At 41.4% G+C, this 27,891-nt stretch overlaps 1 protein-coding gene across 2 annotated transcripts in view; it reads right to left on the bottom strand.

Annotated features, from left to right (window-relative positions):
* LOC126236371 (protein Gawky) overlaps nucleotides 1-27,891 on the bottom strand; it is a 274,769-nt gene that overhangs the window by 156,462 nt on the left and 90,416 nt on the right. For both annotated transcript variants that reach the window (XM_049945615.1, XM_049945616.1), the window contains 4 exons: nucleotides 24,102-24,254; nucleotides 5,195-5,465; nucleotides 4,279-4,496; nucleotides 285-759 (listed from right to left, as the gene is read on the bottom strand). In XM_049945615.1, the coding sequence (XP_049801572.1) occupies nucleotides 285-759; nucleotides 4,279-4,496; nucleotides 5,195-5,465; nucleotides 24,102-24,254 (1,117 nt within the window). The remainder of the gene's footprint in view (nucleotides 1-284; nucleotides 760-4,278; nucleotides 4,497-5,194; nucleotides 5,466-24,101; nucleotides 24,255-27,891) is intronic.

Genomic DNA, 27,891 nt, shown 5'->3' with positions numbered 1-27,891 from the left:
CTTACCTGTAAAGTATCCACAGTCTGACTGGCACTTACAAGAGTAGGGGAGAGGAGGGGTGGAAGGCAGAAGCATCTGAATAGTACAGCAGAGCATCATAGTTGACATTCCATGCAAGAAATAGGTACTACTGGAAGACATATAGCATTGTCATCATCTGCACTCAACACAAGAAAACTCACAGAACACCAGCAGTATCATAACTTTCAAATGTACAAAATATGAAACTTAATTGATTATCCATTCAATGAAAAACCAAACATAAAAAACAGCATATTCCTCACCTGACCCTTGCTGAGCACTGCTGTTCGTAGCAGTAGATCCTGGGCCACTTGAGACTGCAGAGCTGGAACGGCTGCTACCACTACTATTACCCCACTGGCTGGAGCCCGACTGTTGCTGCTGCTGTGAAGACCCTGCGGAGGATCCCCAGCCTCCGCCAGTTGTCCCCCCAGCACCGGAACCCCAGCCACTAGTTCCGCTGCCTCCGGTTAGGGAGCTCTCTCCACCACCACGTAATCCTACACCCCTGGGAATTCCCCATCGTAAGTTTGTTGCAGGGCCTTCAGTTGAATTTAAAATATTGCTGTCACTCTTATAATTATTAGAAGTTTCAGGAACATGTGCCGACTTGTCCAAGTATTTTAGATCTGACAGTGGATTGCAATTACTGATTGATTTCGTGCAAGTTTGTGCACTGGTTGGTGAACTATTGGTGTTGGAAGAACCGAGATGACTTGCAAGTGACGCACTGGTGTCCTGGAAGGAAAAACAATTGCACAAAATCATACATACAATACACGTAGAACTCAGAAGGTTCACTTCAATGTGAAAGAAACAACTACCCTGCGTGTATCAGAACAACGACCAAAATATTCTACGGATTCCGCCAGAAAAATGTATACACTCTTTGTCAGGCTCTATCGAGATATTGATATAGTCGTTTGATTTGAGTTAAAAGTGTGTTGTACTATGGTCTTTGGCTTAACAGTTGTTAGTACTTTAACCTCAGTATTGAGAAAACAAGATGGCTGCAGCACACTTGACATTTGAGCAACGAAAACATACTGTGAAGCGGTTTTTCAAGCTTGATAATGCTGTTGAAGTGCAATGTCAGTGGAGGCGGGAGTTTGAAGCAGAACTGCCAACCCGCCTAACAATTAAATGCATCACTGACAAGTTTGAATTGCATGGAACGATTTGTGATATTCACAAAGGAAGATCAGGAAAACAGCGTAAAGGTACAAGTCCTGCCTCATTGGCTCTCGTGTTGATAATGTTTGTTAATTCTCCACAGAAGTCTGCTATGCAATGTGCACGTGAAGTGGGGGTTAGCAGAACTCTGAAAGCTGCAAAGTGGAAAGTTTACATTCCACGATTACTGCAAGTAATTAGTGACGATCCTGATCGCCGGATGAAATTTTGCTAATGGTATCAGCAAATGGTAACTGATGACGAACAATTTATGATGAAGGTAGTATGGAGTGACAAGGCACAATTTAAATTTAACCGTGAATGAGTGTAATAGTGTGTACTGGGCACCGGAAAATCCGCATCTTTATGTGGATAATGCGGTCAATCTACCAGGAGTTCATGTGTGGTGTGGACTATCATCTAGGGGCTTAGTAGGACCCTTTTTCTTTGATGCTACTGTCACTGAAGAAGTGTACCTGGAAATGTTACGCACATCAATTTTGCCAGGTACACGTGCACTTTATGGAGCTGATGAAGAGGTTTTCTACCAACAGGACGGAATGCCACCACACTTCCACCTAGCTGTACGAGCTTTCCTGGATGACAATTTTCCGGGGCATTGGATTGGATGAAGAGGGCCCACTGAGTTCCCTCCACGGTCAGCAGATCTAACACCTATGAACTTTTACTTGTGGGGAACTGTGAAAGATAACATCTATGGACTTAAGCCACACATGTTGCAGGAACTTCCCCAGTAGATTACAGTGACATGTGCAGCGATCTCCACTGTAACACTGGCTGATGTAGTTGCGGCGACTGCTCGTCGTCATGTGTACAGCCACCAACAGTGAAGATTTTGAACATTTAAAGTATCCATGTGGTAAACAAAGTTGTACAACATGTGTGATCAATTATTAAATGTAAAATAAATAAATACGTAATGCTTTGGTTCCTTAAAGTGTGTATACATTTTTCTGGCGGACTCTTGAAAATACTAAAAAACTGCCAGTTAATAAAAGGATATAGGAAAAGGTGACTTACTTTACCCCATTCAACTCTATTGCACACCACTTAGGCGAGTGAATAAAAATAAAAACTAATGAACTAATGTGCTTTGAATGTTTTGTGATCCTTGTGTAACTCTTCCATCATACAATTTATGTCCCAGCTTAAATATGCACGTGCGCTCGAAATCACACACACACACACACACACACACACACACACACCCTCTCTTTCTCTCAACCTGCTCATCTTTACCACAAATGTAAATCAACAGCCACCGCCACTAACTATTGAGTGCAGTGTAACTGTGACAAAACAGAGTTCTCAATAATACTTCCAGGCAGCTTATCACAAGAGACACTTTGCATTTTGTAATCTGTATAATTTTCTAGTTTTAGTTCACTTTCATGTAAATTCCCCTGTGGATGCTCACCGACTGTTTCCTAATAATACCCTAATATGTAGAAAACCTGTTCGTTATTGTTGCATTAATATCCATTTCACTACAATATGAGTGCTAATCCTCACAAAACTAATACTTCTTTATCTCAGTGGCAGAATACTCAGCATTTACCTATGTTTATTCACCTTTCACTATATTCAGTGATATGTTTATAAGCATTTTGAAGGTACACAAGCTATCTACCACAAGGATGGAACTTAATCAAACAATGGAAAAACCTGGATGGAATGTGACAATATTATGAAAAGGTTAGTTGCTACTCACCATATAGCGGAGATGATGCGTTGCACATAGGCACAACAAAAAGACTGTCAGAAAGTAAGCTATTGGCCAATGAAGACTTCATCAGAAATAGACCACACGCGTGCGCGCGCACGCACACACACAGTCTTTGGCCTCAGCAGCCACAGAATGTGATCATGTGTGTGTAAGTTGCATTTGCATGTTTGTGTGAGAGGCGTGGTGGTGGGGGCTTGTCTATTTCCAAGATGAAGCCCATGCTGGCCAGAAGCTTACTTTCTGACAGAAGAATTGAACTTTTGCATTAATATCAGTCTCACAGCCAAGATGTAGACAGCCTTTAAATACATACAGTGAAACCTCTATATAACATTTTTCAAGGGACCACAAATTCTTAACACTGTATAGAGGAAAACACTATAAAGAGGAAGGCTTCCAAGTAATAATTATAGGGCATTACTGAAGATCGGGATACCACTAATCAGCTTTGACAAATGGTGCCATAGATGACATTTTAAATTTTCACAACACTGTAATATGATATTCATTCCAAATGATCAATGTATCAAATGATTAGTTTATCGTAATTAAAACATGGGGCCCAGTGGGTGGATGGGAGAAAGTAAATGGCACCAAAAAGATCGCAAGCAGAATGTGCGTCACATGTCATGTGACCAGGTCCTGCCGCTGACATATGAAACATGCTGAGCGCGGGCTTTCCGAGCCGGTGCAAACTGTGAATCCACAGAACGGAAAATGATGCGCCTACATCCAGTCACTTAAACGTTATAAAGAGGTAAATAATTGACCAGGGATCCAAGAATATGAGTGTTACACGGAGGAAATTGTAATATAGAGGAAATGCAGTAAAGAGGAAAATTTAACATTGTTTATATGGGCTTTTAGTCGGGACTGAAAAAATAACAGATGTAACGTAGAGGAAAACATTATATGGAGGAACATTAGAAAGAGGTTTCACTGTATATTACTTTTCACAGCAACTAGTTTTAATGGTTACAGCTCATTTTTTTTAGATGGAAAAAAATATTTAACTATCTCAACACGTTCTTGTCATGATCATACTTTAAATAACCCTTAACATATAAGAACAGAGAGGGGTTACTCAACAAGCCACAATGAGCCCATGTTTGCATACCTATACTGTTTCCTCTGTATAATTTGAAAAAAAGTATTTCCTGATCAAACATCCTCCATTAGAATATTTTACAGAGATCCAAATTACAAAATGTTTCACAAAACTTTTATGTCAAGTGCAAACCAATGATTAAAACCAATCTATGAACAAAACTGAGAGAGACCTACTTCAAATGAAAGCACATTGTATGAAAACTGTTCTTGAGGGCTCTGAGAATTACCTGGTGCTGCACTGCATTGTGGCTGGTCACCACAAGGGACGGAAGACCTGCGGTGCCACTAGAAGTTGAGCTGATTATCACAGATGCTGAGAGTATCTCCAGCTCAGGGGATGAGCAAGAGGGTGGTTCAGCTCTATCCCTCCCTCCGGCTTCCCCTGTGCTCCCCTGCTGGCCCAAGGCCTCAGACTTGTTACTGCTGAGGTGCAAAGCATGTAGCCCTGCAAGTGGAACATAATGCAAACAAATGTGTCGCTTCGCTGTAGAACACATTTATAGTGTTTTTAAGTCTATTATTTAAAGTATTTGTTTAGTTAGCTTTAGTTTCTAAAGGTCGAAGTAATTGCAAGCTGACTGCAAATTACTTTAGAATACATTGGTTTCAAGAACCCATCATCATGCTAAGCACCTATTACATTTTAACATAATGGAAGTTCTGGTGATCGCCATTTGAAAAGGTAACAAGCAATTACTTAACTTTAAAAATACTGATAAACTAGCATTTATATTCTTATATACTTGTATATTTTCTTTCTATATGCTCACAAGACGTAAAACCTGAAAATATAAAGTAATAACAACATACACCATTAGTTCAATGTAAAACAAAATTCAAACAAACTGAGTTCATACTTGAATTTGTTAAATTCTTTCCTTTACATCATTTCCCAGGTAGTGCTGAGACACCGTTGAAAAAAGTATACCATAAACTCAAGTCTTTCAACGTAGTTCACATTGTAGATGTGACTTACAGTCAGTTGACAATTTTTACTGACATTATTCCACTAATTTCATAAGAAAACTTACAATTAGGCAATAAATACTGATCTTATTATAAGGCTTTCCTACAAACAAACATGTTGAGATATGCTATAACAACACGAATGATACCACTGAAGCAGAGAGGTCGTAAAATCACCTGCACTAGTTTGTTTGTGGTTTGTCCCATCCCCCAGCCTGCTGGCAGTGGTAGATGCTAAAGGAAGGACAGATTGCTCTACATTTGAATGAACTGCTACTTCTTTGGAACTGATTTGCTGCTGCTGCTGGTAGTGGTCAGAAAATTCTGTGCACGCATGTCCCATTAGATCACTTTGTGCGCATGGAGAATGCTGCACAGGAGGCCGACTGTCTGTTGCTACTTCTGCTTCCAGGGTCGTGGATCCACTGGTACTGCAGTCCATTGAGTCCTGTGGTACAAAGTGGTAATTATGTTCATATACATGGATATGCAAGAGGTAAAAGTATTAGCATGAACAATTTTATAGTGTGTTACTGTTTTTATCGAACAGCAATTAAGTACACATGAATTGCAGAGCTTCAATCTTCTTGAACCAAACAGAAACAAAACTTCTAGAGGAGGATATTTCTTGCCAATTAAAAGTACTATGGGATTTACCAAATAACTCAAAACATGAGTGCTCGAGGACAATCTAACTTTGTCAGGCTGGAAAGCACTCTCTTTGTGTCTGTTTGTGCACGTGTTTAGATAAGAGCTGAATATTGCAAGGTTGTCATGAATAAATACATCAGAGCACACAGTACACATCGGTGAGCTGAGACAAGTGAGTTAGAGACGATCTGGGGCAGTCTTTCAATCCGCCACTGTTCGTTTATCGGCATGACCTGGCGCTGGTGGTAGTATCACTATTATCACTATGCATTCCACTTAGTGACCTTGTCAGAAGTATGTGTAATTATATTGACTGATCGATCACTATGTTCCTGTTATCGGTGCCTGTATTATGACCTGCCCTTAATCTTTAATCTAAGTGCGGATGGATGTGTGTGTGTGTGTGTGTGTGTGTGTGTGTGTGTGTGTGTGTGTGTGCGTGTGCGTGTGCGTGTGCGTGTGCGCGCGAGTGTATACCTGTCCTTTTTTCCCCCCTAAGGTAAGTCTTTCCGCTCCCGGGATTGGAATGACTCCTTACCCTCTCCCTAAAACCCACATCCTTTCGTCTTTCCCTCTCCTTCCCTCTTTCCTGACGAAGCAACCATTGGTTGCGAAAGCTAGAATTTTGTGTGTATGTATATGTTTCTATCGACCTGCCAGCGCTTTCGTATGGTAAGTCACATCATCTTTATATATATAGAGGGAAACATTCCACAAGGGAAAAATATATCTAAAAACAAAGATGATGTGACTTACCGAACGAAAGCGCTGGCAGGTCGATAGACACACAAACAAACACAAACACACACACAAAATTCAAGCTTTCGCAACAAACTGTTGCCTCATCAGGAAAGAGGGAAGGAGAGGGAAAGACGAAAGGATGTGGGTTTTAAGGGAGAGGGTAAGGAGTCATTCCAATCCCGGGAGCGGAAAGACTTACCTTAGGGGGAAAAAAGGACGGGTATACACTCGCACACACACACATATCCATCCACACATATGTCTGCTTGTGTCTGTATATGTGTGGATGGATGTGTGTGTGTGTGTGCGAGTGTATACCCGTCCTTTTTTCCCCCTAAGGTAAGTCTTTCCGCTCCCGGGATTGGAATGACTCCTTACCCTCTCCCTTAAAACCCACATCCTTTCATCTTTCCCTCTCCTTCCCTCTTTCCTGATGAGGCAACAGTTTGTTGCGAAAGCTTGAATTTTGTGTGTATGTTTGTGTTTGTTTGTGTGTCTGTCGACCTGCCAGCACTTTCATGAAAGTGAGAGACTTACCAAACAAAAGCGCTGGCAGGTCGATAGACACACAAACAAACACAAACATACACACAAAATTCTAGCTTTCGCAACAAACGGTTGCTTCGTCAGGATACCCTCCGGAAGGAACTAATAGCTCCAAAAGTTAGGAAATTTATCGCTTTATCTTTCATGTGTGTGTATCAGCTGTACTACACGTTTTGCATCCTGGAAGTAAGTAAGTATTGGTTAGCAGTTTTGTCTCCTAATTTATAAATCATCTTATTCTGTTCTGGATTGACTTTGGCTCCTTAACAAATATGCCTCCACACATCTCTGTTGTCTGCATTTCTCCTTCAACCTCGGATCTCTATTTTGGCAAAGGCAGCCAACACATGGTCCTTCCAGCAAACATACAAACCCACCTGCAATTAGGATGAAGGTAAACAAATATCCCCACTACTCCATAAGTGAAGACTTCTTTATGTTCTGAGGGAAAAAGAGAAAGGTACTACCAAGAAACATATTAAAACATCATTTAGTGTTGAGTGAGCTGATGGTGTACTCGATTATACAGCTTATACGTTTTTACTATGCTTGATGCAGAGCCCTGAAGCCACAAAATTTAAAGTTTTCAATCTCAAATGTATGTCCTTCCCTCAGACATGTAATCTACCTTGTTATGGAGAAATATGTCACAAAGGCAAAAAATCAAAGAAAAACTTATAGCAGTGTTGTGTGACTACACAGATGGAAATATAAAGTTAGTGCCACTTGCAACTGGAAAGCTTCAATTTAGGTGCATTTTGAATCGAACAACATTACCTTAAACTTTTGACTTCAACAGCAATGCCTGGATGACTTCAGAAATTTCTGTAAGGTTACTGATGAGTTTAGATAACAAGACTATAACAGGTCTGCCAGTAATAAGAATGTTGCTACTGTATTTTGTAGTGTTACAAATACTGCCATTAGCTCTGCTGTCTTTCCTGTATACAGTTTGTAAACAGGCTGACTACACTACTTCGTTTTCAGTCAAACAGCAGGAAAGATTCCCACTATGAATGGAAAGCTGTGTGTTTTCATGTAACTCTCCCTTTTCTCTCAAAACAGTTACCTTACTTGCATTGTTGAAAGCATCAAAAGCATATGGAATGTCAAGTCGGAGAAAGCACTGTACGTACACAAGCTCAAGTTCAGATTAAGGAAGGATAGGGACGGAAATTGGTTGTACCCTTTTGAAAGGAAACATCCTGGCATATCGTTAAACAATTTAGTAAAATCACAGAAAATCTAAATCTGGATGGCCAGATGGGTATTTGAATCGTCATCCTACTGAATGGAAGAGTCCACAATGTTAATCACTGTGCCACCCCACTGGGTCAAAGTGTTCAGCATTTAACACTTTTAGTGAAACTATCAGTGTGATAGGTACACTGCACGGTACCTCCGCCTCGTGCAGCTGAACACTCTTATAGATCATATCTCAAATACGATTAAGGATATTGAGCTAACTGATAAAATACTTAAGTAGATCACTGAGGTTAAAAGCTTGCAGGAGGATGTCATAGCAATATAACAGCTTATGTCCTTCGTCAAGTAGTAGCAGGAGAGCGAGTAAGGTGAAGGGCACAGGAGGTGGAGGTGCGAATAGATGTTTCAGACCAACTAAGTAAAGTACCAAATCCCCTGCTTTCGGTCATTCAAAATATCCGCACCTTGCCGATCAGTAATATCAATCATACTGTGGAGGTATCTGGTTACTGGTGGAACTACAAAACCTAGCCGAAACACTGTAAATACCACACAAGGTAGTGTGCAAGCTTTATTTACCCACTAGCACAGGGCAATTAGCTAAATTGACCACGGAAAATCTGGAAGGTGGTGGTTTGTTTCCTGCACTCCATAGAAGAATTTTATTTGATTGTATAGGGACACATGGGCTTGGAGACTTGATTGAAGAGCACTCCTATAACTTACAGACTTCTATACAGAGCATGTGCAAGGGCCTAGAACTGCGTATCTCTAGACATTAGCAAGGAAGAGACTGTCGCGAGTGTCTTCAAAGGCATGCGGCCGAAGGATCACTCGCATGCCATATTTTTAAACAAGCTGTGCTCATTTTCTACTTGGATGGTATGATAATGAGTATCAAAAATCACAAAGATGGTGATGAGAAGCGGGGCTGCGAGAGGCTACCAGATAACCATAACAGGTGCTTCGGAGACTGGTCTGGGAACTTGGACATAAAGAGGGACATAACATGTGACTCTTTTAGGTGCAGCTATACACTATACCTGGTGAGGGATTGCAAAGACCTGATGAAACAGTGTCAGAACGACAAATGCCAGGACCAAGCACAGGGGTAGGGTTCCTGGAAACCGCTAGGCGGGTTAGCAGATTATGTGCACACTAATTGGAGCTGTATCACTGAGTGCACTAGTGGACTCAGGCAGCAGTATCTTCTTACTAGATTATGACTGGTTTTGCAAACATACGCAGATAGCCAAGTTGCCTCAGCGGGAACACGAGTCAAAGGGAAATGCAACTCCATGACAGAGAACCCATTGCAGGTGGCTGGTAAAATTAGATTTAAGCTTAGGATAGGAGATTTTACTTGGTTGTACTGGTTTTTAATAGTTAAGGGGGCTTTTAATTAAATTAGTGGTTGTGTCTTTATTTTTTAATGGGTACAGGGTGCATATTGGACTATGTCAGTCATGACTTAGGTTTTAAATTTTCCCCTGCCACCAAAATTAAGTTCTACAGGCATTGGGACTCAATGGGTGTAAGTCAGGTCCAAACTAGAAGTTCCGAGGTCAATGTGGGGCATTTGTCAGAGTATAAAGCCAGGCAATTAATTGAAGTTTTGGAACAATTCTCCAAGGTGCTCACCAACAGACTGGAAGTTACAAACAAAATTGTGTATAAAATCCAATTGACCAACCAAGTCCTGGGGTGACAGGTACCTTACAGATTGTCACAACCTAAAATGATCAAATTGTATAAAATAGTGAAACAGTTACTAAAGGATGGGGTTATCAGACTATCAGTGTCACCATATGCAGCTCCCATTTTTCTCACGCCTAAACAGAACAACATAGGATTCCAGCCAATAACTGATTACTGAGCACTGAACCAAAAGGTGGTAACGAAGTCAGTGTTGTTGTCAGATCTTTGCAACTGCTTCACTTGGTTCAGTGGAGTCAAGAACTTTACAGTACTAAATCTAAATCATGCTTATTACCAAGTTGCTTTAACAGAGGACTCTAAACCACTGACAGTATTCTGCATGGATTACAATATGTTTGAATTCAACAGAGTGCCACATGGTCTGTCCGCCTGGGCCATAGTGCTTTCTTGTTTGTTAAGATTGTGCTGAGGGATTTAAAGTTTAGTGTGTGACATTTTCATTTATAAAAAGAGCTTTGAACACCACCTGGAACACTTGGGTGACATCTTGTGGCAGCTGAGGCAACCTGCCTCGAAAATAAAACCAAGTAATGTTAACGCCAGCTTGCAAGAAAATTTTCTTCTTGGGATGCATCATGTCAGCCACAGGAGTCAGCATGGGCCAGTCAAGGATGATCACTGTGCACAAGTTCCCACAACAAGAATCAGATTGCTCGATTCATTGGCAGGGCCAATTTTTTTAGAAAGTTCGTCCCCAATTTTGCCATTTGGCCTCACCATTTTGGAAAAAAAGACGCAAAGTTTGAGTGAGGGGCATCACAACAGACATCTTTCAACACACTGAAATGTGCCCTTAATGAGGCCCCAAGTGTTATGTAAGCCTGACTTTAATTTACCTTTCATTGTACAGGTTGATGCTTCAAACGGAGGCATTGCAGCTGTTGTCCTGCAGGAGCAGGGCGGTGCACACCCTCCCTTAGCCTATGCCTCCAGGGCACTGCCAGGGGTGGGGAAACACTACTTCATTTGTTAACTTTAAGTGCTGGCTGTACTGTTTACCCTAGGAAGATTTAAATTTTATCTGTAGCACCGCCACTTCAAACCAGAGACAGACAACCAAACGTTGAGCTGGGTGCTGGTCAAACTGCCAAAGATCAGCCAAATATCAAGACGGGCAGTGCACATATCATCCTTCCAATCTGAAGTTGTGGTCCATACCAATGGCACCCAGAACCCCATTGTTGGTGCACTGAGTCACATGTTTAGTCCCAAGGAAGAAACACCTAATGGAGAAGAGAAGGCACCAGTAGCTGCAGTGATGGCAGAGATGCCCATGACCCACGTTGACTGAGGTTCCAAAATTATTCTCTAACCTCAGTGAGGAAAAAAGAAAGGGACGATCAGCTGAAGGAAGGGTAGGAAGGGACATCAAGTTGACAGGCATACATTAGAAAAGGGAATTTTATACTCCAAGACAAGATATGATGAATTCAATTTACCTGCCCAGGAAAATAGTGGACCACAAAACGAAAATTAAAAGCAATGAACAGATGGTGTGAAAGGTAAGGGCAAGAACATTCAAGAAGTAGTTTCAAAATGTCAGGAGTGAAAGTGGGGAAAACACTGACGCCACTGATAAGAATGGTTCTTTTACACTCCACCCTGAGAGAGAGATACATCCCACAGACAAACTATCTGTCGAGACCCCTCCCACACACTAAGGCTGGAAACAGATTTGTATTTGTTGTTGCAGATACGTTCACCAGGCTCATTTGGTCGATTCCCTGTAGATAGACCACTACTGCATACAGAGTGAAGCATGTATCAGACATCTTTGTGAGTTTTGGTACTCCTAGGGCACTTGTAAGTAACAACATGCCAGCATTTAAGTCATGGGGATTTCAGGTATTTTATTTCAAACTTGGTATCAGGCACATTACAATAAAACCATACTGCCCACAGTCCTCCTCCGTGGAACAGATAAACCAAAATCTCAAATCATCACTCATGATTTACCAATTACAGTCTCAGTGTGTATGGGACAGCTTCTTGAGATGGCTGAGCATGGCTTTTAACACAGCGAACCACGAGTCACATAAAATGATGCCCCCTCAGCTAATGCTGACATATGATATTAACGCACCCCTGAGCAACGTCTGGTCGCTGAAAGACTTGGTGCACAAGCATATCAGCCGCAACTAACAGAGACGGACATGAATTTGTAACCGGGAGGCGGCATGCAGTGCAAAAGGCAGTGGGGGGACACCATTTACATAAAGAATGGATGTCTGGGAAGAGAGTAAAGGGACGGATGTGATCACTGTGAAGAAGCTGCCCCAATTTGTACGCCCATGCAGGGTGTTCCAAGTTCTGTCACCTGTTAACTTTCTTATGGAGTATTTGCAGATGCATTGCAAGGTCAGTGTTCAAGTGAATAAGGTTAAGCTGGGAGATCCAGCAGACAGCAAACAGATGTACTAAACTTGTCTCTTTTAGCCCCTTACCCCATCTCTATCTTGGGAGACTGATATGTCAATATCAATTCTATTCAAACTACCACCACTGCCTCAGGAAGGTTCCATGTGGCATCCTGGGTGTGCCCAGTCTCTGACATGAGAAGTGTTCAAATAGTGGTGCACGAAGTGGGAATGCAAGAGCAGTGTCTGAGCAACCGTGCAGGGAATCCGGTAGTATGTGGCATCTCCCAGCATCATTAGGCACAGGTATTGCAGGCTTCTGGTGCAGAAGGCTCTATGGTGTGACAAGGACAGATCCTGCAGTGTGTAAATAGGAACTTTGCCTTCCTGCTGCCCTGGAACTGCATATCACATCGTACGATTCAATGCCCAGACTTCCTACAGACAAACTATTGTGAGCTTGCTCTATCCGATGTAATGTTAATAGTGAGTAGTGGTTATGTTACTCCTGCTGCTTGTTCTAGCACTTATTTTGGCGCTGTAAGTGCAAATGTCATACAACATGTTGGTTTAGCAGGATTATGAGGCAACTGTGACAGGGTGCGTGCTGCTAAGCGATTTGGTAAATTACATTCCGTGTGTTAATACAATATATTATTCTCCGGTTCTAGAATACTGTCATTGTCATTTAAATCTGGTGTGTCCGGGTACACCTAAGGTGCCACCATTTTTGTAATACGGGGCAGAGTACTGTCAGCTCTGATGGACCAGAGCAGACATCCAGATCAGATACGTAAACTGGTTGGTATTCTATTAACAGGGTTTTTCTATTTAAATTCACTTACTGGTGCTCTGCTGTCTAAATTGTAAGATTCTGATTGTTTTGAATTTGCACAGTGGTCATTCATACAGTGTAGTGAATTATTCAAATTAACTGTCTTCCCTTGCTTGCCTGTTTGATGTTTATCTGATACCTGAAGTTCAAAATTTTGTGCACTCTCTATAATTGGATCTGAGTGCAGACACAAGTCTCTACTCTGATTTGACAGCTTTAACATTAAAAGCTGTTGGTTTGCCAGCCACTTGCTGTGAGCTCCCACGTAAGAATGCATTTTGTGTATTTGATTCCACTTGTTACTGTTGTCTGTGTGCTGACAGCTGATATTTGTGTAAATTGCCTTCTTCAAATTCTAGCTCAATAGAACTAACAGTTAAAGTGTGTGTGTGTGTGTGTGTGTGTGTGTGTGTGTGTGTGTGTGTGTGTTTGTTTTCTTATATCTGCTGTTTAACCAAGTGCAATTATTTTCTCCCTTTTGAAATTTTTTTAGTTAAAGACTTTTAGTGCAAGTCTGAATATCTACGCTGTCATCATTGAATCTTTTAACATTGTTAGATGTATATGCTTGCTACAACACTGAAAGTCACATAGTGATGTTGCGTCAAATAAAAGTGGCAGAGAACATCAGCGTGTCACAAATAAAATAACGTACAATTAAAACATACAACATGTTGTGCTGATGTCCCAGCATACACTACTTGCTTTACACCACAATGTAACACACACACACACACACACACACACACACACACACACACACACAGATACATGCACAGGGTGAACATTAATAAAACCAACAAACTGCAGGAATGGATTCCTGACTTGAGATGGAGAAAAAAAAAGTCCTATGAACATGTGTCCGGAAATGCATCATTGGCACGGTAGAAGGCACTGATGAATGAAAGTTCCTCTGACCACATATCGCGTGTTCCTTGTGTGTTGCAGGCAGTGTGATTGACACAGCGTACTGTACGCAGCAGAATGGTCTGGTATTTCCAGTATTCACGTCGGGAAGAAGGTGAGATGCTGCTTGGGTACGGCCAAGCATACGGAAATGCTTGAGAGGCTGCACAAAAATGAGTACCCTCACAGACACCAATCACATCACACAAAATTTCAAATCCTCTTCGGGCATGTTTGTGACCATGGGTTCTTTCAGAGAGATGACCACCAACAATTAATTATGTGTATACTGCATGACAACCACTACTGTGTCTTCCAGCTGCAATGAGTGCAAGGATTATCAGCAGTGGATTTCCCTCTACAGGAAGGATTTTGTTAATAATTTTTCCACCAAACCATCACCATTATGGGATTTCTGTCATTAGTCTTCTTTACCAACAAATCAAACTTTACCAGAATTGGCATCAATCAATCATTGGGGGATGGTTGAAACATCTCATCTGCATCAGTTAACTGTCGATGTGTTGGCGGAGATTCTTCATGACCATATCCTTGGACCAGTCATTATTCCACAAGATCTAGATGGAGGAATGCACCTGAACTTCCACCAGATACTCTGCCTGGGCTACTTGAGAAAGTGCCTTTGGCAATAGACATATTATGTGGTTTCTGCACAACAAAGCACACCCCCCCACTTCTGCATTACTGTTTGCAGACACCTCACCTCATGAAAATCTTCCCTGGACACTGGATATTATGCAGAGGCCCTATAACATGGCCTGTTAGATCAGCAGACTTAAACCCCTCAGATTTTTACCTTGAGGTAAGGGCATGTGGAAAGTCCTGTGTATGCTCAACTAGTTCCTGATGTGCAGACACTTTCAACAGCATGTTCACGACACCTGTGATGCTGTTTGGAGAGAGGTCAAAATGTGCATGAGAGTGCGGCAATCCATTATGCAAGGCGTGAACATGTGCACTGCATCCCACGGAGACCACTTTGAACATCTGTTGTGACGTGGATGCGATGCAGCTCTGTACTGCATTCTGGGAAGATTTGTCATTGACACACACCTTCCATTTCCAGAGACATATTTGTAGTATCTTCTTTTCTCCATTTCCAGTCAGGAATCCATTCCTGCAGTTTGTCAGCTTTTATTAATGTTCACTGTGTTTGACCAAGTTCAGATCTAGAGAGTTAAGGGGCCAGCACATCAATTGGAACTTGCCACCGTGTTCCTCGACACACTCCTGGCCTTACGACACGGTGTATTATCCAGTTGAAAAATGCCACCAACATCGGGAAACATTATCGTGATGAAGGGGTGTACATTGTCTGCAACTAGTGTATGATACTCCTTGGTCATCATGGTGCCTTGCACCACATCTGTTGGACCCATGGATGCCTACGTGAATGTTCCCCTGGGCATAATGGTGCTGCCGCCAGCTTCTCTCTGTCCCGCAGTACAGGTGTTAAGGATCTGTTCCCCTGGAGAATGACTGATTCATGTCCTTCCTTTGGCATTATGAAGAAGGTATCGGGATTAATCAGACCATGCAACGCTCTTCCTCTGTACCAACATCCAGTTGCCGATGGCAAAGTGCCAGCTACAGTCATAGTTGCTGATGTCGTGATGTTAACATTGGCACAAGCGTGGGTCGTCGGATGGGGAAGCACTTCGTTAGGAGTGTTTGGTGCAATGTGCATTCAGATACACTTGTACTCCGCCAAGCATTAAAGTCTGATGTTAGTTCTGATACAGTTTGCTGCCTGTCCTGTTTTACCAGTCTGCCCAGCTTACAATGTATGACATCTGTAATGAGAGAAGGCATCTCAATCTCACAATGTCTGGACTTGGGTTTCACCACGTGTTGAAGACACTCACCACAGAACTCCTCAAACACCCAACAAGTAGTGCAGTTTCCGAAATGCTCGTGCAGAGTTTCTGGGCCATCACAATCTGCATTCAGTCAAACTCAGATAGACAGAGAGCCTTGCCCATTCTACACACAGACAGCATGCTCTCCGATACTACATGCAAAGTGCATATGTCTGACAAGCAGTGACTTTTCACCAGTTGGCGCTGTTATCATCTGGATGGGTTTATTTCAATAGTATGTCGGTGGTCATAATTTCTGCCTGATCAGTGTATACGGCCTACTCAATCTGAATGTTAATTAGAATATTGTGTGAAAATCTGAAGTAAATCTGTCAAGACCTTTCCGAGACTTATGGTAACAACATTAAATGATGACTTGCCTTTACGTAGCAGTATAGATTGTATGTATACTAAGAAATTTCTCGTAGAGGAGGAAACAAACTGACAAGAGATCTGCATTTAATAATACATTTGGGGGCCACTAAGGTAGTAATTGAGAGTAGTGTTGAAATCAACTTACGTTCCAAATTTTATCTTCTCACACACAACTTACCATAAAGTACAGCCAGACAGAAAATAAAGGAACAGATGACTATTAGGGTTTAAAGTCCCATGAATAACAATGTCATTAAGGAGACTGAACAAAAGCTCGCATTGAGAGGGTGTGGGGATGGAAACTGGTGGTGTCCTTTTGAAGTATCCGTCAACCATATCTTACCCTTGTGTCATCTTGCTTGGTACCCATTGCCTGATTGTCCATCAAAAGGGTTGATGACAGATATCCAACAATAACTGAATATTTACTTGAGGAATTTTAGTTCTCCAGTTTACTTTTCTTCATTTGTCAAGTGTCATACTACAGATTTTCAACAAAAAATAAGAAGAGACAACCTATCTTCATTCCTTCACAACCTCAACACCTTCTCTCACACACATTTTACCTGGTCCTCCCCAACACAGCATGCCACCCTACTGTATGATAGCTCCATTCACACCTCTATCCATATTAAACCCCACCAACAGCACCTGCATTTAAACAGCTGTCATCCCTTCCACACCAAAAAATCTGTCCCATACAACCTGCCCAGCTGGGGACTGCGTATTTGTAGTGAAAGGAATTCCCTTTGCCAGAATGCCATAAGTCTCACCAAAGCCTTCACAAACAGGCAAACAGGTGATACAACCCCCCCCCCCCCCCCAAGACCTAGTCCACAAACAGATCTTTCTTAACATTCCCTCACGCACTCCCAATTCTCCCACTACCCCATGAAACAGTTACAAAAGGAATGCTCCCTTCATCACCCAACACAAACCCTGACTTGAACAACTGTATTACATCATTAATCAGGGCTTTGGTTACCTATAATCATGCCCTGACATGAGGCACATCCTACCAAAGATCCTTCTCACCCCTCCTGAAGTGGTATTCCCCCACCCACTCAACCTCCTAGTCCATCCCTATGCCAATCCCATCCCCTCACCACAGGGATCATATCCCAGTGGAAGACCCAGGTGCAAGACCTGCCCAATTCAGCCACCGAGCACCTCCTATTCCAGTCCTGTCACACAGGCTTATTCTACCGCAGCAGAGGCCAGGCCACCAGCGAAAGCGGCCATGACGTATCTCCTTCAGACCCTGGGTTGCCTTTTACGCGCAATTTTGAAAATAGAAATTTTTAGGGTGTAAAAACCAGTCTGCAATTTGTTAGAAAAAATTATTTTCAGAAATTTCTCAAAATTTTGGAACTGCACAATTGCCTGTTTGGTCCTTTACCACAGCATTTTTTACGATATACACGCAGTAACCTAGTCATGTTTTCATTCACATTCCTTTCTGTGATGCAAGCAAGAGCAGCTGACATATTTGGGTAAACACAGGTACACATCACATCTATTGAATTTTGTTCTTGAAAGCCATTTGCAATGGATTTTTTGGTAACTTCTTGTAGATTCTAAACCATCAACAACAGGCCATTGATCAAATTTGTCTAATCTCTTATCTGTGAGTGTGAACATGATGGTTTATATCTTTCAGTTTCAACTATAATAAATGTCCTCCTCCTGTTTCAAAATGATCATCAATCCCTCGATGGCCATCCAGATAGCAGCAAATAATTTATGTCTTTCATTAGAGGTTTATTTGCTTTACTGTCATTCCTATAATGAATTCTTATTTCATGTCTACCAGATGTAAATTTATGTTTAGCATCTCCTCAGTTTACGTGTGCAATACGTCTCCATCTGCTGATACACACACACACACACACACACACACACACACACACACACAACTTCCTTCCATTGACTGACTGCACTTGCATACAATTGATGGGCACACTGAACAACTTCTCGATTTCCTGCGAACGTTGCAAGTTGTTGCTTTGTTTTGATCAAGTAGTAAATGTCTCTGAAGACTGCAGATTCTTGATACAATTGTTCATTGAAATGATTTAGGAAATAAGATGCTGGATTTATAACTTTGACAACATCCTGAAACAAATGAAATTAAATTTTTCTTGAAAAATATTGTACACAAACAAACCTCTGCTTTAACATAGGTAGGTGGTAAGGTGTACTGCTCTGTTTGACCTTCAGAAGATAGTGGCACCTGAGAAAATGCTTCTTTCTCCAAATATTCCGTTGACCTGATTTTTTAACATTTGCTAGTGCAGCTGTAGCCAAAACATGTGTTTTGTTCCTCCTGGTGTTGCTTATAATGTTGCTGGTTTATGTTCTACAGGTTTTGTTGTTACATGTCATTTTCACTGAACTGTGACGTGGATGCTTCTTCAAAATCTTCACTTTATGACGACAACCCAGACAAATTTTTCCAGGAATTTCTGCATTTCTCTTTGGAGTTGGGAGCAAAGCAGAATCAAGGGTATCATAATCATTGCTTAAATCATCTGTATGTTACAGGTTTAGCAAAGCAGTGATCGCAGAATCACTCAGATGTGCTGAAACCAATAATTTAATTTTCTTTTTCAATTAATTTCTAGACGGGTGATGATATCAAAGTAATGACAAAGTAATGATAAAACCAACTGGCTGTCAGACATAACAGAAAAATATGTTGAAACAAACACAGATATAAGCACTTTGTCAACATGCTTTGGTCTTAAAAATTTAACATTAGGCCCAATACACACACAATTGTGCATGTGCAAATGTTTCCATTTATATTTCCAATAATTTTCAATTAAATGAACAGTTTATAAGATATTTGCTTAATATGATCAAATTTAAGTAGATTTAAGTCATGAAAACTATCTAAACCAAACTTATGACAATGCAATGGAAAATCTAGAATGGAATGTAACAGTATTATTAGAAGGAAAGTTGTGAAGTGGATGCTTCTTAAAAATCTTCACTTTTTGACAACAAACCAGAAAAATTTTTCCGGGAGTTTCCGCATTTCTCTTTGCAGTTTAGAGTGAAGCAGAATCAATGATATCATCATCATTGCTTAAATCATCTGCATCTTACAGGTTTAGCAAAGCAGCATTTCCACTATATGTTGAGTAGCAACTTTCCTTATGATATCACAGACAAACAGTCAAATGTGTGCTTCTTGGCCACCACCATAACTCAAACCAAATGTCTGATGATGACTGCTGGTGCCCTCCAGTGATCAATTGTGGAAATAAAAGGCTTCCCACATCTCAACTCCCACCCACCACGATTGTACAGTACAGGCCTGAATTTCCTAGCAAATACAGCAGGCAAAACTACAAACACACAATAGTGCGTGCAGGGCCTGACAGGAGCAGACCAACCCTGCTGCTGTCATTACGCAGGTTTTTCTTTGGCGTGCCTACCAAGTGGCTGTCCAATAGAATAAACGGCCAGCAATAAACTGCAGCAAAGAGCAAAATGCAGCTGAACATAACATGCTTAATTTCAATGGCTGCTTCACAACCCAGACTATCTGGATAGTCCCCTGCATCACCACTTTTCTAACTGTACAGATGGGAATTATCCTTACAACACATGCTCCATTCCCAAAACTATCCCAACCTCAACCTATGGTCCCCGCACCATCCACCCAACAGTTTCCGCCTCCTGCCCTATGACCTTCCCTCTATTCATGTCCCCTCACCCTCACTGTGTGCTGCCCTTTGCCAAAGCACTCGCCCTTCTTTCCTCTACCCTGCTCCCCCCCCCCCCCCCAACTCCCAACTGCATAACCTTTTGAAGCTGCACCTGGTGCAATCTTGTCATGCCTCCATCTAGTCCCTGCATGCTCCAGTAGAGAGTGCTCCTCTCTCCCTGCAGCCATACTCTGTTATCCCTTCCTCTTCCCCATCCCTTCCAAATTGCTGCTTTTGTTTTCGTTCCACGTGACAGTTGTATTTCAGTCCCAGCTGCTGGAGGTAGTGGTCATGTGTGCTTGAGATGTTCTTCCTTGAGTGAATCATTCATCTACATCTACATACATACTCGGCAAATCACATTTAAGTGCCTATTGTTCCAATCTCGTATAGTGCGCGGAAAGAACAAACACCTATATCTTTCCGTATGAGCTCTGAGTCCCCTTATTTTATCATGGTGATCATTTCTCTCTATGTAGGTCAGTGTCAACAAAATATTTTTGCATTCAGAGGAGAAAGTTGGCGACTGGAACTTCGTGAGAAGATTTCACCACAATGAAAAATGCCTTTGTTTTAATGATGTTCACCCCAAATCCTGTATCATTTCAGTGACACTCTCTCCCCTATTTCATAATAATACAAAACGTGCTGCCCTTCTTTCAATATTTCGATGTATTCCGCCAATCCTATGTATCAGTAGTATTCTAAAAAAAGACAGACAAGCATACGGTAGGCAGTCTCCTTAGCAGATCTGTTACATTTTCTAAGTGTCCTGCCAATAAAACAGTGTCTTTGGTTTGCCTTTCCCACATTTTCTGTGTGTTCCCTCCAATTTAAGTTGTTCGTAATTGTAATTCCTAGGTATTTAGTTGAATTTATGGTCATTAGATTTGACTGATTTATCATGTAGCCGAAATTTAACTAGCCTCCCACGTCTATGATACCATCCACTTCCTTCATTAAATCTTCACCATCCCCACCACTTCACCTCCTGTACTCTATGTGTCACTGCTTATGCCCTTTCCCTATACACCAACAGGCCTCATACCCATGGTCTTGCCACTACGGAACACTACCTTTCCCAATGTCCTTCAGCCTCCAAACCTGCTACCTCATTCTTCATACAGCATACAAACTTTATCCTGAGTCACAACCACTACTCCTTTGAAAGAAAGGCACACAGACAAATCCGAGCACAGCCATGGGCACTCACATGCTAACCCCATATTCCAACCTTTTTATGGGCAATCTAAAGGAGATCTTCCTAGCCTCCCAAAACACCGAACACCCAGTCTGGTTCAAGTTCACTGATGGTATCTTCATGATCTGGACTCACCACCAAGACACCTTATCCTCATTCCTTCACAACCTCAACACTTCTCCCATTCACTTTACCTAGTCCTCCTCAATGCAGCATGCCACCTTCCTGGATGCTGATGTCTTCTCTGATGGTTCCATACACACCTCTCTACAGCCACCAACAGTACCTGCATTTCGACAGCCCTACTATACAGCCTGGTCAGCCAAGCCAGGTATAGCATATCTGCAGTGAAAAGAACTCCCTTGCCCAGAACGCTGAAGGTCGCGTCAAGTCCTTCATAAACAGGCACTATCCTCCAGAACTAATCCATAGACAGACTGCCCATCCCATTTCCTCACTCTCTCCCAATCATTCCACCACCCCCCATGAAACAGTTACAAAGCAGTGCCCCCTTTGTCATTCAATAGCACCCATGACTGGAACAACTGAACCACATCCTTCATCAGAGCTTCAATTATCTATCATAATGCCCTCACATAGGGGGCATCCTTGCCACCTCTCCTAATGAAGTGTTCCATCATCAACCCAACCTCAATGACATCCTAGCGCATCCATACACTACTCCCAATCCCAAACCCGCACCACAGGGATCATAACTGTGAAAAACCCAAGTGCAAGACCTACCCAATCTTCCCACAGAGCACTTCCTATTCCAGCCCTGTCACAGGCTTATCCTCCCCCACCAGAGGCCCGGCCACCTGTAAAAGCAGCCATGTCATACCAGCTCTGCTGCAATCACTGCACAGCTACCACTACCAACCAGCTGTCCACCAGGGTGGATGGCCAATGCCAAACTGTGGACAAGAGCAAAGTAGACTACCCAGGACACAACATGCAGCTGAACATAACATGTTTTATTTCAATGGCTGATTCACAACCCAGACCATCTGAATGCTCCCTTCCACCTACAGCTTTTCTGAATTGCACATTATTCTGACCACAACCTATGAGAACCTACTGGCCCGGCACCCTCCACTCAACAGTTTCCATCCCCTTTCCTATAATTTGCTCTCCTATTCACATCCCCTCGCTGTCCTCATTGTGTGCCATCCTTCGTCAAACATCCGTCCAACTTTCCCCAGCACTGCTCCTCTCCTTTCCTTCTTCCCACCTGCCCTCCCCCCAACTCTGAACTCCCTGCTCCACAGCCTCCCAACACTGGACCTGGTGGTAGTCTTGTCATGTCTCCATCCAGTCCCTGCACACCTCACTAGACAGCTCTCTTCTCCCCCCCCCTCCTCCCCCCAGCTGTACTCTGTTATTCCTCCCTCTTCCCTGCTGCTTTCATTCCACGTGACAGCTGCATTCAAGTCCAGACTGTCAGAGGTGGTGGTGGTATGCATGTGAGGTTTGCTTGCTTGTGTGAATGGAAGTGTGTGTTTCCTTTACCAAGGAATGCTTTGGCCGAAAGCTAAGTGTGTAATAGTCTTCTCGTTACGCCTGTTCGCAACTCAATGTGTCATGTTTACAGTGAGTAGCAATCTATCCCTTTCCTTGTATTGTTAACTAAAAAAAGCTTGTATAAAATGGCATAGAGAAAAAATGCAAAAGAGAGGAAACTGTTGTGACTGGTCTTCCATCTGTCATGAAGGGTGTATTGGGTGGACCAATTAACAGTTCACAAGCATTCGGGGAATCAGGTACTGTCGTTTAAATGTACGATACAAAATCTGGGGAAAAGAAACACGGCAAATGTCGTCAAATCATCAGGCAATGTGTGTCTGGTGGAATTCGGAGTCAATCTACAGAAGCCTTCCTTCTACTTGTGGAAGCACAAACTACGTGAATCATGATAGGAATAATTGTAGAAAAGATATTTCATTGGATGAGCACTGTAAGTGACAGTTGGAAGTAATACAAAACTCATGGTGCTGACAGTTTTCAGCCCTTAAAGCATCAACCATAATGTGAACTTTGTGCATCTAATAGATCATTCCATTCACATGCAAAACATGGAGAGAACATTGTGAGACATTAGAGGTGCCATCCCATGATTTGGCAAAAAGACTGAAATTTTTTTACGTTACCTACCTGGGTACACATTTCACAGAGCATATCACATGGAAGAACTATTAATGATGTTTTTGTCGCAACAGGTAAATTTTACACAGCTGCAGAAACTGCAGTTCCTTCCAGAGTGCTGCAGCCCTGACTGGCAGCTACAATTCCATGCCAGCAGCTTTTTTTTTACCACTTTTGGTGAAAAACTTTTGGGGACTCTGACAAGATTACCTTCCTGACCATTCAAGGTATGTGACAGCATGGCTTTGCATCATACTGCAATGTTTTTAAGTTAATCCGAAAATATTTACCACTACTACTTATTCATATTTCATGCTTAATGTTTCTAGGGTTTTTTAATTCTGAACTTCAATGTGTGTTCAATGCAAGGTGTTTGTGTGTTCACATGACAAAACAGTGCAATTTCCTTGAGGTCACATGTCTGACTGACAGAAGCAAACCAAGCTCTGGTGTTCGCGAAACTGATGCACCATATTTGGTAGTTTTCATGTTTATACATTTGTATTATTAAAATATGCAGTTTCAGTGACACAACACATTAAATTCAACTCCAAAACGTGTCCTTTTTAGTACAGCTGAACATGCTAAAATGTCAGGAAAAGTGACATCGGTGCATTAACATGGTACCATAGTACCAATTTCAAAATTACAATACTCGCCACATATCATGTATTTTAGTATGAACAACTGAAGTAAATAAACGAACAGTAATAGTTCCTAACACTTTACAAATATAATCATCAGCATCCTGGCCCTTTGTATGATGCTGATAACACAGTAGATCATCAATACAATAACCTGAAACTCACCCTGAGAGCAGGTACTTGGTCTGTGGACATCAGAGGGGCAAAATGGGCAGTGTGGATAGATGCCCCTCCTACAACACTATCGAAACATTCACAGCCAGCAGCAGGTAGCAATACTGCTAAATTTCCTGGCACAACATTTGGCTCTAAATTATCCTGAAACAATGGTACAAAAGTCTGTTACATACAGTACTAAACTATTATAACCAATAAAACAAAAAAAAACATAATGATTCTCACTAATAAATGCTGAACTACTCTTAATAACACCTGACTCAGAAATTTTCATTACAGTCTACATTTAGTTGTGGTCCAAGTCTGTAAGAAACTTTTTTTTTTTTTTTTTACTACAATAAATGCAACTATCCTGGTCCGTTATCTGCTGTATAATGCCTGGGCTTCTTTAGCCTGAAACATGAAATTCCAACTTCTTATTTTCAAAGGCTCTTGTGGCTGTTACAATGGACTAGTGTGTTTGTGTAGCTACCACACACTGATTACCAGAAAGCTTCCTTTGACACAGTGGAAGTTTGTACTGTCGTAAAGGAGTATGTTAAACTCAAATTTAGTTCTCTTTGTGCCACATGTCACATATTTGATATAATGGTGGAACTATCACACAGTTATTCATCCATTCTTTTGTACTTTCTGTTTCAGCTGCTGCTACAGGAGAGGTTTATACAAAAATTGATCAGATTTTTGTACTTCGGCCACACGTAGTGGAGTAATAGACAGATTTACGTGGGGTACATAGAAGGCTCAAGCTTAAGCACCATCATACAATCATTTCCCCACGAGTGGCAACTATGAACAGCAGGGTATACATTCCTCTGTTATACAACATATTACTGTTAGTTCTCCTGTGAAGAAAGATGTCAAGACATTTTAGCTAGACTACTAGCACTGTTTACAGATGGATTTTGTAAACGGCCAATATGTGTATTGAGCAAAAAAAAATAAATAAATAAATAAAAAAAAAATCTCTGCAGTTATTGTGATGTTGTTGGGGGGAGGGGGGGGGGAGCTCGCAAATAACACACACTGTGTAGTGTCCCTATACCTGCACAATGACAATACACAATGAGATTGACTGCTGTGCACAACTGATCATGGTAGAGGGTGTGAATGTGTCACTTCACTACTACTTGCTTGTGAAACCTATGGGTTTGTCCTGAATACACCAAAAACATACCCCATTAACGTGCAGTATTAAAATCAATTTGAAATGTTGTAATACCCATCCCACGTATCTGCGTCTTACCAGATTTCTCATTGCACAAAGGGCCCCCACACACAATCAATCTGCCCAACTTCACCATGCTTACCGAACATTTGACAGTGTATGGTGCCGTTTGATATGTTTGTTAAGTATACTCCGTGTTTACGAGAAAAGTTTTCCAAGACGGCGTACATTGTTTGTGAGAATGTTTTGGCATATATTTTTAGTAAAAATAATTATATTATAATTTATCTCACTGTACTGTGAGTTACCACAACTATGGGAACTAAAATCAAGGATAAAAACAAAATAACAATGCCAATCACCAAAATGACAGCAGTGTCACATTTTTTCCAGTCCTATACTACACAGGCAGGTTTTAAGAGGAAAAACAGTATTTTCCGCATAATATACATGTGGAAGTGCGATGAAATAAAAAAATAAAAAAAAATGAAGTTCTACAGTTCTTCCATGGATGATGACGTGGTATTTTAATGAAATGTCATTAGGGAACCAAGCAGAAAAGAATAAATTTTCACATACTTGCATCTCCTTTTTCAGTGTGAGGGCGACATGACTCTAAACAAGTTATTGATGGTTTCACTCTCCATCCACAGAAAGCAGGTGTCATCATCAGCTTCTGAGCGTAACACGTCAACAGGTTTTCCTTTGTATATTTCTCTCTCATTTTAAAACATTGTCTGGGCCAGCATCTTGTTTACTGATTCTTCTTTAAACAAAGTCACAGAACTGTTTTGTCTGCATTTGTGATCATTCTCATTACTGTTAAAATACTTGAACATTTACAGCACCTCCTTCGAAGTGATGTTGAACTGAGAAACGCTGGTTGTGTACAGGCTCGTTTGACAAATCTGTGACTAGACAATGGTTAATTTGACAAACAAGTTTGTTTGTTTATGGGAGCCTTAAAATATATGCCTTACACAGCAATAAAGTATACAATGAGAAAGTCCAGACTACTTTGTTATCTACCATAAGGGTGGTCTTCAACTTACTGCTGACCGTCATCCGAGGTAGAGACGCAGTAAGAAAATGCTGAAAGAGGGGACCAATTACAAACCAGAAGCCATCTGTCAGTAAAAAAAGTTCTAGCAATTGTCTTTTGGGTTTTAAACAGTATGTTGATTTCCAAATTTCATCAATTTTGTTTCTGCATGGCTATGCACTGCCCCAGACTTCAAGGTATAAGCCCTATGAAATTATACGGAAATGTCTTTTTATCACACTACTTACCATCTTCATTTATTACGATGTAGCTTGCACATATTTGGGCCAATATTCACTGACAATACAGCAGCCTACGAGTTATACATCTGGACTTTCAGTTGGACAGTCCCAACTCTCTTTTCGATAAAGGCATCAAGAATTTCCCAACATAATAGAGAATTTTATTTCTGTAGAAATTAAGTGGAAAAATAATATACAGTGTCAATTGTGTGAATCACACAAAAAATGAGAAATATTCTGAATCACACGAAAAATGAGAAATATTCTGTTTACATCTGAAAGACCTTCATATAATTAAGAGGATGGATTCCACGTCAACTGGTTTTGATGGTCCCCAGCTGACCATATCAGATATTGTTCAATTTTTGTGAACAAGTTTGCTAAACTAAAAAACCAAAGGAAGATATAAAAATTTCCCAAAGGAAGATACATAAATTTCTGGTTCCCAAATTTTAATACAATTTGAGTAGGAGACTCAAGGTAGGGTGCACACATGTCGCAGTAACATTGCAAACATGCTCAAAATGTAGTAATAGAGTGGATAACTGCAAAAGCTGCAAAATGTGGCATGACAGTTGAACAATTTGCATTGTGCACATTGTTAGTACTGGATAATCTGACTCATTAGTTTTGCTCCAAGTAGTACTCAATGTTGGCAATAAATTTTGTCATGACAAAATTTCTCCCACGTATTAGCTTCATCTCTACATTGCTGGTTTAGAAACCTCTTCTTTTGTGACCTCGTTGTCTAGTAGCATGTTTATAAAATTTAGTATCAGACCGTGATTCAGATCCCCCCCCACCAGAGTATCGATATGGATGATAGATCACGAGATATAAGGCTCCATAATCTAGCCACAGCTTGCTTGTGGTTGTGGTAGCACTCCTTGCTGGAGCACCCTTGCTGGATCATGTCACGTCAAGCCGTCAGCTGGTGCGAGACTGCCTGTAAATACTGCGGCCCAAGCTTGCCAGTCACTCTTTCACTAGTCATTGTCACCTGAAGTACAAACCAATGATCAGTAGAGTTTTGACCTTGCCTGTATTATGTTTCTGATTTGGATCACTCCCTGGGCTGTTTGTATACACTTCTCATTCTGGATTTGTTTTTCATTAGCTGTTTACTCCATTGTAATCAATCTCAGGAACTATCTGTTTGTTCTTCCAGTCCGTGTGTTACTGCCAGTGCGAATGAATGTGAACTGCTTTCTCTCTATAAAGAATGGGACAGAACTGCGGTGATGAAAACTTTCCCACCATGCAATTATTCCAGTGAAGCTAGGATTCTGAATTTCAAAAGTTGTGGTAGTGGCAACTGCAGCTACA

The sequence above is a fragment of the Schistocerca nitens genome, chromosome 2, assembly GCF_023898315.1.
Source record: "Schistocerca nitens isolate TAMUIC-IGC-003100 chromosome 2, iqSchNite1.1, whole genome shotgun sequence".
Classification (NCBI taxonomy): Eukaryota; Metazoa; Arthropoda; class Insecta; order Orthoptera; family Acrididae; genus Schistocerca; species Schistocerca nitens.
The sequence above is the reverse complement of the archived record's forward strand: the minus strand, read 5'-3'. Positions and strand labels throughout refer to the sequence as shown.